The sequence below is a fragment of the Vigna angularis genome, chromosome 8 (assembly GCF_016808095.1).
Source record: "Vigna angularis cultivar LongXiaoDou No.4 chromosome 8, ASM1680809v1, whole genome shotgun sequence".
NCBI lineage: Eukaryota > Viridiplantae > Streptophyta > Magnoliopsida > Fabales > Fabaceae > Vigna > Vigna angularis.
This window is the reverse complement of record NC_068977.1, coordinates 21,445,093-21,456,431: the sequence shown is the minus strand read 5'-3', so window position 1 is coordinate 21,456,431 and position 11,339 is coordinate 21,445,093. Positions and strand designations below refer to the sequence as shown.

Below are 11,339 nucleotides of genomic sequence, written 5' to 3'. Positions count from 1 at the left end.
GTTTGGCAAGTAAACACTTGTTCATGTGGTCCTCGTTAAAACTTATAAAACTTCTTTTAATAAAAAATTATATAAAATAATATAAGATTATAAATTAAAAATATAATGATTTATTTTATTCCAATATAATTACCACAAAAAATGAACCTAATTTTAATTAAATAGTTTAGATTAAATTAAAAATATTAAAAATCAATTATTTGTTTTTAACCCATTACACACTGTTTTTGAAATTGGATGGTTGTTATTCTTTTATTTTCTTAAGATTTTTAATTTCTTTTACAAAATATTAAATCATATTTGTTTATGAAACACACTGTAAACGGGAATAGAAAGAAATAGTTTGTTTTGTTAATTTTATTCACTTATTTGTTTATTTCTGGCCAACTTGCTCTTTGTCTTATTTTTTGTATCCTTAATTTTATGAAACATTATACAATACTTTATTTAACTTTACTTAAATTTAATTAATATTGGTTAATTTTATATTAAAGTTTTAAAAAATAAAATATCTCGAAATATATCAACATGATTACTGATTCAAAGGAATGATTATTTTCTTATAAGAGTTATTTGTAAAATATTTTTTAATTCAATGGAATGTTTATATTTTGTACACAAAAGTTAGACTAGAATAAGTGAGAGGTATAATTAAAAATATATAAATTAAAATTAAAATTTATCTTTTCATATAATAAATATATAAAAATTATATTAAAAATAACTTTTAATAATTATTAAAATGTGTTCATAGACTCTTTAAAAAAAACTATTAAAGTATATAGATGAATCAAAACTATATAATTTCTATTTTTTTTTAAACAAAATAAGGTTAGCAGGCTATAGTGAGAAATATAAGGTTCAAAGTTCCTTTTTCTTCCACCTCTCTGCCTTCTTTTCCTCACCTAATAATTTGTTTAGTTTAACTTGGAATCCATAAAAAAGAAAGAAAGAATTATTATTATATTTTTGGTTTAATGTCTCGGTAGGTCCCTATTTTCAGCGTGAATCTCAAATAGGTCCCTTTTCTTTTCGGTGTCTCAATTGGGTCCTTTTTTGTGTAAAATTGTAACAATTAGGGGTCTGCCGTCAAATTGAACAAACGACCATTTAATTGTTTGTTAGGTGGCATGAACAGTGTTTTCAGTAATCACAGGTGGAATTAAAAAAGAGTTTCAATTAAAAAGTATGAGGTTAAATCAGCTTTAGTGAGAGGGCATAGTGGGAAAACTGATTATGATTCCCATACTTTCTATCAAACACCTTCTCTTCAACCTCGCGCCACGTCAGCCCTATCATCTTCCACCCACTGAAACCCTAACCCTAGCCGCCACTGCCGTTCCGCTTCCGCCGCTCCCGCCAATGCCGCAAGTTGTCGCCACGGCCAGAACATCATCTCATTCCTTTCTCGCCGGCGCATCAACGGACCACCACGGTGCCTCAACCAAGACCGCCGCAACCTTCATCGCGCCTCTCCTCCATTGACGAAAGCTTGGCCCAACCATCTTCATCTTCTCCATTCTCGGAACCCAATCGCACCTTCATCTCGGATCATCACCTCGCGATCTTCACCAACCATGCCGCGACCACCACTAACCTCCCTCACCTCGCGAGCTTCCTCGCCGTTGCCCAACCTCCATGGCAGCCATCACACGCCACCGCACCTTCCCGCTCTACAATCGAACCTGCATAAAAACCAGACCTACAAAGAAGAACCCAACAATCACAAATCGCGCACTGTTAGGCGCAGGACCCATGGCTTCCTCAAGCGGAACATGTTCGAGTTCATCCTCTCTGCTTCAGAACTCGGGTTCTGAGGAGGACTTGCAAGCGGTAATGGATCAGAGAAAGAAGAAGAGAATGACATCGAATCGCGAATCTGCACGGCGATCTCGCATGAGGAAGCAGAAGCACTTGGACGATCTGGTTACCCAAGTGGCTCAGCTAAGAAAGGAGAATCAGCAGATACTCACCACCGTCAACATCACCACGCAGCAGTTCTTGAGCGTTGAGGCTGAGAACTCGGTGCTCCGGGCTCAGGTGGGTGAGCTGAGCCATCGGTTAGAGTCTCTGAACGAGATCATCGAACTCTGGTTGTGTGTGAGAAGGAGAGGGGAAGATGAAGTGGGAATTCCCACTGTGCCCTTTCTCTAAAGCTGATTTAATCTCATAGTTTTTAATACAAAACTCTTTTTTAATTCCACCTATGATTACTGAAAACACTGACCATGCCACGTAATAAACAATTAAACGGCCGTTTGTCCAATTTGACGGTAGGCCTTTAATTGTTACAATTTTACAAAAATGGGGACCCAATTGAGACGCCGAAAAGAAAAGGGACCTATTTGAGATTCACGCCGAAAATAGGGACCTACCGAGACATTAAACCTATATTTTTTCTGGGAAGAAAAACACATGCACAGTTACTGTGGAAGGAGAAAAACAATGTGGTAGTAAGAGAAAATTACAAAATGAAAAACCCAGACAACAGCCAAGTAAAATCAAACATAGACTTGGACCCATGGCCTTCCCTCACTAACCAATATCTTTAATAGATTATTAATAAACAATGGTTTTATAGGCTTTTCTCTTGATGGATTGACATGAATGGGCAGTTAGTAGTTGCTAACATAATTCCGAACACACTATTCAAATTCAGGTTTAATACCTTTTTTTGTCACTAGAAAGACGGAAATGTTCAGAATTATTCTATCTTTAAAAAGTTAAAAACGATCCTAATTTTTGAAAAAATCGGTCAAGTTAATCTTTTTTGGTTACAACATCAAATTTCTAACGATGCAGCTGCCATCCTGAAAAAAACTTAATTATGTGTCCAGTTTCTGTGATTGCCTGGCATTATGAGGGGTGAGGGGCAAGACAATCACCACAAGCGCAGCACCAACACCCGTTTACCCACCTCCAACGCCCGAGGCCGCGCCACCGGGATCCCCCGCAGCTGCCAGATCTAGAAGACCTTCAACAACATCAAGATCACTATACTATGCGGCTTTGTCACCATCCTCGTCCTCCGCGGCACCATCGGCGTCAATCTCGGCTCCTCCGATTCTGACGCCGTCAACCAGAACCTTATCGAGGAGACCAACCACATCCTCGCGAGATACGATCCGACGTCGACCCCTCTGATCCCGACGACCAACAACCCTTCAACCCCAACGCTACCTTCCTCCAATTTTTTTCCAGTCAAATTATTTGGGTGTTTTTTTATTCGTGATGAACTCACGATTAGGGTTCCTAATTTGGGCTTTCCTGTTTTGCGATTAGTGTTAATATGGGATTTGGTTTTCGCAAGTTCTCGGTGGCTATGGATGAGGCTTGATTTGGGTTTCTTTAGGTTTGTACGATTTCTTGCAGGTTTCGAAGGAGGAGATTGGTGGAGAAGCTCGCGTTTTTGTTTCTGAGTTTTTCGAAAGTCTAGCAAAGAAGATGATGGTGGTTTTTTGGTTTTGTTGCAGTTGTATATGGAGGAGAAAAATGTGATCGGGTTGTTAGGAAGAAGTTGGTAGCCTTAGCGGTGGTCTGAGGTGTTGATGGCGGCAGCTTGTGGCTCTAACGTTTCTAGAGGTGGAAGATAGAGCTAATGTGGCAAACAACTTTTTTTTTAAAAATTCAAAATTGACATGTTATATTACCTCAGTGTGCCACGTCATTAAGTTTTCTCCAGGGTGACAGATGCACCGTTAGAAATTTGACGTCGTAACAAAAAATGATTAATTTGACAAGTTTCTTCAAAAGTTGAAATCATTTTTAACTTTTTAAAAAAGATAGGATGATTCTGAACATTCTCCCTCTTTCGAGGGACCAAAAGAGGTATTAAGCCTAAAATTCATCTATCAAATGAACACGACCCTCAACATTCTCCTCATGTTACTATAATTTTTTTTCTCGTAAAACAAATTTATAATATATATATAAATTTATGTTAATTTTAGTTCCAAACAAATTTTTTAAAATAAAATAAAATTTAAAATATACTTATTAAAATAGTATTAACATTTATTTTTTATTATTGAATTATTATTATTATTATTATTTAGTTTCATAATTGATATGTCTTATCATAAAAATATGTTGAAGATCTCCATCAGAGATCAAACGAATTTACAATTGGAGTTTGCAAATAAGGTAATGCATAACATTGAAGATGATTTTGGAAGTGTTGAAGGTAATGCATAATGAATATGCAATTTTTAAACTTAAATTCGCTTACAATAATATTTTTTATTTTGTAAATATTGCATTAACACAATAATCCATCTTTATATATTTCAAATAAACGTTTTACAACATTGATGTCTTAAAAGATTGGCCATGTTTGATATATTACATTTTAAAAAATATTATACTTTTAAATGCTATTCATTATTAAACTTTTTTGTTACATGTTTTTTTCTCGTCATGATGTGCAATGAAGTCATCAATACTAAACAAAATAAAATATAATTATTAAAAAAAAATTAGCAGGACAAGCATAATGATAATAATATGAACTAAAACTAAGATGCCTTTCATGAAAAATAAAATATTATTTAAGTTAGACATGTATAAGTTTGTTTTGTTGAAACTTGTTTTCTATTTTGATGTAAATGTTCTAAGATACTTTGTACTATCAAAATAATCACACTTTCTATTATAAGGATTGTTTCGATTGAATTTGTCCGAGGGTCGGTCATCCTTCCTTACTCTACTTCTTTCGATCGTCTAATCCTCTCTAAGAACGCAATCCACTCCGATGGATTGTTGACATGTAGAAGACACTCCGACGCTCAAGTCAGATATGTTTTATAAAGATGTCTATATTTTATTATAATAGATCAAGATCATTGTATCTGGATATCAATTGTATATTTATAAGACTTGTGACAGTCAAGTCCATTGATTAACCATTAGTGCAATATATTTTTAGGCAATCAAACCCAATGATACCATATATTTGTAAAGTGTAAGACAATCTGACCTATTAATACCTGTTAATTGTCCATAAATGACAATTAATTTCGACGATATATTTCATATAGTACATAAGCCCCCCAAGTCCAAGCAAGCTCTTTATTAAAAGAGGTGCATAGGGATTATTATGAGCTTTAAAAGAGGTCGCTCACGTTGTATTTAGGGAGTCTATTTTCGATGCGCTTTAAGTCTTCATTTCTTTCTGTACCAAGCGACATATTGTCAAGAAATTTTCTCTCCAAAAAATATGCGTTAAACAAAATAAAGTAAACACTTCAATATCTATTTTAATAATGAGAAGACATTGGAACTTGATAAAGCTAAACGTAGGTGGTCCGAGCGGGAAAGGACTGGACTTGTTGAGTAGTTGACTGATAAGAGTTTTTTTTTGAACTTTTTTCTTTAGGTCGAGTGGTAGGGATTCCCTTTTGAGCTTAAGAGCCCGAGAACCTTTTCCTACGTTGAGCGACTAGTGGTAGGGATTCCCTTTTGAGCATAATAGCCCGATAGCCTTTTTCTATGTTGGGCAATGATCGGTGGGGACTCCTTTTTGAGATTAATAACCCGAGAGCTTTTTCCCACGTTGAGCAAGAACGGTAGGGACTCCCTTTTGAGCATAATAGCCTGAGAGCCTTTTCCTACGTTGGGAAATGATCGGTGGGGACTCCCTTTTGAGCTTAATAGTCCGAGAGTCTTTTCCCACATTGAGCAACGAATGGTAGGGACTCCCTTTTGAGCATAATAGCCTGAGAGTCTTTTCCTACGTTGGGCAATGATCGGTGGGGACTCCCTTTTGAGCTTAATAGACCGAGAGCCTTTTCCCACGTTGAGCGACGAACGGAGCCGAGCAACGACTGATAAAAGTTCTTTTTCTAGAACTTTTTCCTAGGCCGAGCGACGAACGATAAGAGTTCTTTTTAGAACTTTTTCTTGCGTAGAATATTTTTACTCACAAAAATATGCGTTAAATAAAATATTCAATAATGAGATGACATTATAACCTGATAAGGTTGAACGTTGGTCTGATCCTTCCTGTGCAAGATATTTTTACTCACAAAAATATGCGTTAAATAAAATATTCAATAATGAGATGGCATTAGAACCGGATAAGGTTGAACGTTGGTCTGAACTTTCCTGTGCAGGATATTTTTACTCACAAAAATATGTGTTAAATAAAATATTTCATATTTTATTTTTATAATGAGGAGCCATATTAGAACCTAATAAGGCTAAACATTGGACTCTTGCACATGATATTTTTAATCACAAAAATATGAGTTAAATAAAATAATGTAAATTGGAGGATATTTTTACTCACAAAAATATGAGTTAAACAAAATAAAAATTATAATTTATAAATTATAATAAAAAGTGGAACCTAACAAGGTTGAACGTAAGACTAAACCTTATTTTTACTCACAAAAATGTGAGTTAAACAAAATAAAATAAATGCTTCAATATATTATAATTTATAAATTATAATATAAAGTAGAACTTGACAAGGTTGAACGTAAGACTGAACCTTCGTGTAAAGAATATTTTTACTCACAAAAATGAGTTAAACAAAATAAAATAAATGCTTCAATATATTATATAAATTATAATAAAAAGCAAGAACCTGACAAGGTTGAACGTAAGACTGAACCTTCAAGGTTGGATGTAGGGCTGAACGTTCTTGAAAGTTCTCAAAACTAAAGACATGCCTTTAGAGATTATTATGGAATTTTGTACTCTTGTTGCAAAACCTGGTATTGATCCGAAGTAGCAATGTCGAGGCCGAGCGCACGTCTACATGTCTCGTTCCTCGTGGTTTCATGGGGATGTCGGTCGACCCCACGGTGGGCGCCAAAATGTTTCAGTTGAATTTGTCCGAGGGTCGGTCATCCTTCCTTGTTATGCTTTCTTTCGATCGTCCAATCCTCTCTGAGAACGCAATCCACTCCGATGGGTTGTTGACCTGCAGAAGACACTCCGACGCTTAAGTCAGATATGTTTTATAAAGATGTCTATATTTTATTATAATAGATCAAGATCATTGTACCTAGACATCAATTGTATATTTATAGGACTTGTGATAGCCAAGTTCATTGATTAACCATTAGTGCAATATATTTTTAGGCAATCAAACCCAATAATACCGTATAATTGTAAAGCGTAAGGCAATCTGACCTATTAATACCTGTTAATTGTCCATAAATGACAATTAATTCCGATCGGTATATTTCATATAGTACAAGGATAAAAGAACCAGGGAATACAAAAAGTAAGTTTAAGCATTAGACAAGTTAATGAATTGGTAATGACTTTTAAACACCACAAAAAGTAAATATTATTTCAATGTTTACTTGTAGTGTTTAAACATCAATTATTACATACATAAACCGTGCTTAAATTTAATTAGAATTGAAATTGGTGGGAAATTATAATTTCGATAGTTTAACTAAGGTTTAATACCTCTTTTGGTCCCTCGAAAGGGACCAAAAGTTCAAAGTGGTCCTACGTTTTTTTAGAAGTTCAATGTGGTCCCAACTTTTGTAAAAAGTGTGCAATTAAATCCTTTTTGGTAACGGCGTTAATTTTTTAACGGGCCAGCTGACAGGGTGGACTAAAGTTTGCTACGTGGCTGTGTGAGGGTAATACGTGGCTGTGTGAGGGTAATACGTGGCTATGAGAGGATAAACGTGTGCATATTACTGTGGTTAAGAAATCAGAGGTTAGGGTTTGGGTTGCAGAGAAATTGGTAATTTGGGATTTATCATTGTGGAGGAAGTGTGTTGAAATCTGAAGCGCGAATTGGAAACCGCAAATCTGAAGCACAAATTAGAAATTGCAAATCAGGTTAGGGTTAGTTTCCTTTCAGATGTAAAAGGTGATGAACTTGAGTTGAAAATATTTTAAATAATTCCATTTTTTTATACATGAAATATGGATGTGTAACTTCAAAAGCAAAACCAAACATACTAATAGTCTACAATGATACAGAGTGATTGGAAATAATGACATACTAATCAATGATGGTATAGGCAATCCACTATAATTCTTTAAGCCTGGACTTCGACTTGCTTTGGTCCACCCTGTTCCCCAAGCAACATTCCGAGCCCTGGTTCCTTTCCAACATCCACCGTAGCCTTTTTCTGATATAAGGGATTCGACGTTAATATCCTTAACCCGAATTTCCGGCAAACCGTCACCACACCCCTTCGACAAACCCATCATGGAACTCTTTCCTCACTCCGCGGAACGACGAGGGAACGCCTCTCATTGGGTCGTTCGGTTTTTCCAAACCGTGGCAACTCTTGATTTTGTTCCCAACTTGGAACCACTCCCACCAAACCCTAAATTCCTCGATGCCGAATTCTGTTGCGAAGCGGAAATCGCCCTCAACGTTCATGATTTCGTGATTGCCGTGTATGGTGATGATTCTGCCTCCGCTCCGCGCCGCTTCACGCTTTAGCTTCTCAAGGAAGTAGAATATCTTCAACTCATCGCCACCGCGGTCCAATTTGCGCTTCAGATTTGCGGTTTCCAATTGGCGCTTCAGATTTCAACACACTTCCTTCACAATGATAAATCCCAAATTACCAATTTCTCTGCAACTCAAACCCTAACCTCTGATTTCTTAACCACAGTAATATACACACGTTTACCCTCTCACAGCCACGTATTATCCTCACACAACCACGTATTACCCTCACACAACCACGTAGCAAACTTCAGTCCACCCTGTTAGTTGGCCCGTTAAAAAATTAACGCTGTTACAAAAAAGAATTTAATTGCACACTTTTTACAAAAGTTGGGACCACATTGAACTTCTAAAAAAACGTAGGACCACATTGAACTTTTGGCCCCTTTCGAGGGACCAAAAGAGGTATTAAACCTTTAACTAATAACAATGTTACCAAACTAACATTGTTGGATTGATAAAGAGAAGTGTTTGGGAAATACAACACCAATGAAATATGATTCTAATCATAAGAAATTTATATTACTCTCTCAATTTAAAATCTTAAGAGAATGGATTATTAAATCTTTACCTTTATACGGTGGTCCATTCTCTCATTTCTACATAAATGAGGCTTAAACTCATTTAGATTCCTAATAGAAATCATTATCAAATTAAGATATGGGACACATAAACATATTAGATTTTTTATTTTATTTTTGATTGAAAAATAGTTATCTTTTATAACTCATGTAAAAGAAAGAGGAATTTTTTAAATTTTGATTTAGAAAATTAGATTTTCAAAGAATGAGAATGTGCTTCTTTAAGATATATATCCTTGAACTTATTGGAAGTCAATGAAAGAAAAAGTTCAATTAAATACATAAAATATCAACGAAAATATTCACATGTTCGTCTAAACAAAAAGTTGTTTTTACTGAATTTGAACACAAAAAGTTCTCCTCTATTATTCGAAGTCATAGTTGAGTGAAGACGAAATTATAGATTAAAATAATAATAAAAATAATAAGAATAATGATAGTATTGTATGTTGAGTTTGTTGTAATTAAAAAATAAAAATAAATGTTGGTTAAAAATAAACATAATTTGTAATGAAGAAAATTTAGTTAAGTTGAGATCATATATATAACATTGATTATATATGCTTGGGATGATATAAGTAATCAGATTACTTATTGTTAACAACTTTCTAATGGATATAGAATAGTTTAAAAAATTATGACTTATTCACATGGATTGGAAAGCAAATGTAGGCTATATGTACTAAACCCTTTAGAGTTTGTTTATACTAATTAAAGGTATCATCTAATCTATTTGAGTTTCACACTAAATCCTTCAAGAGTTTTTTTTATATTTATTTAAGTTTGCCTAGTGTGTTTATATTATATCATCTAAATTGATTCAATGAGATTTTAGGATTGACATCAAAGTGATAACCTTTTACTAAAAGATCATTAAGACAATCATGACATCTTATGATCGATAGCTTTTTATTGAAAGATCTTGTTGTTGATGATGTTTTATTGTAGGGATTTTAAGACAATAACAATACCATTAATAACACCTTTTGTTACATTAGTTTTTGTTCTTGTCATTTTTTTTTTTGTTGCCATAATATGAAATAAAGTCATAAATACTAACTAACAAAAATAAAATATAACAGAGTCATTAAAAAAAAGGAATTAGTTGGAGAAATAAGATGATAATAATACGAACTAAAACTAAGATCCTTTCGTGAAAAATAAATTATTTAAGTTATGTACAAATTTGTTTTGTTGGAAGATGTTTTCTTTTCTATTCCTCCATACATGTTAATGAAATTTCTCTTTTTTAAGCATAATACTAAATAAAATTTATAATTTAAAAAATAGGCATTTTTCTTTCAGTTCTTTGTTTTTTAAGTTTTGGTTACTTATAAACTTTCTTTTAAAATTTTTTATTTAATTTTTTTTCTTTGTGGTTGAAACTATAAACTTAGTGCACCAATTTATTTTTTAGAATATATTGTTGTAATTGAATCACAAATTTATTTTTCTCTTCTTTTTTATATGACTTGAGGTTTAGAATTAAGTATTAGAAAGTCGATTATTTTTTTTACAAGAGACAAACAATAAGAGTACTAAATAAGTTATGCATACAATTTTTTTTATCAATTATTCAAAAATTCAATAAAAGCACTTTAGTTTATAAATTAAAATATTGTTGACTTTTTTTATAAATTCTTCTAACGAATGAACAAATAAATTGAGTATTAATCGATGTTCTTAAATTATAAACAAATTATTATCATCCATAATGACCAAATTAACCTTAGTTTAAAAAAACAACTACTCTTTAAATTTTCACTAACTAGTTCTTATCTTAAGTCCTTAAAATAACTTATGAGTTCTAACGAAAAAAAAACCATCACTAGTAAAAATATGGGCTTTTAACGCGCTATATACGTCTCGGTTTTACTGAAACCGAAGCGTATAAAAGCGCGGTGGCATAATTGTAAATTTGGGGAAGGAGATATGCCTCGGTTAAGATGGAACCGAAGCCCAAGAGGTCTACTACCTCGGCTGACTCAGAAACCGATGCCCAAAGCACTGCCACGTTGCCCCTGCTGTAATGTAAATCAACTGACAACTTTTTTAAATTCAGCTTACTGCCTCGGTTACAGTCAGAACCGAGGCGTAAACGTTGCCATTTGTGCTGCTCCTCTGCACATCCTCTGCACATCCTCTGCACGCAGTTGATTGACAGTCATACTGCTTCGGTTATCCGCAGAACCGAGGCAGAAAGGTTAAGCTATGGCATCGTAGGGTTTTAACCGAGGCATATAGCTATTATATTTTTTATTTTTTGTTATTTTCTGCTAGTATAGGCACCGGTTAGTAGTAACACCCGAAGCGGAAAGTGGATACGA

The 11,339-nt window shown here is 34.1% G+C and overlaps 1 protein-coding gene across 1 annotated transcript; it reads left to right on the top strand.

Moving 5' to 3' along the window:
- The first annotated feature begins 1,735 nt into the window (after positions 1-1,735).
- On the top strand, positions 1,736-2,154 carry LOC108344263 (bZIP transcription factor 11). Its single transcript, XM_017582727.2, has one exon. The coding sequence runs from the start codon at positions 1,756-1,758 to the stop codon at positions 2,152-2,154; it is 399 nt and encodes a 132-aa protein (XP_017438216.2). The 5' UTR covers positions 1,736-1,755.
- Positions 2,155-11,339: the final 9,185 nt, after the last annotated feature.

Coding starts and splice junctions, on each gene's coding strand:
- LOC108344263 (XM_017582727.2), top strand. CDS start 1,756: ATGGCTTCCTCAAGCGGAACATGTTCGAGTTCATCCTCTCTGCTTCAG.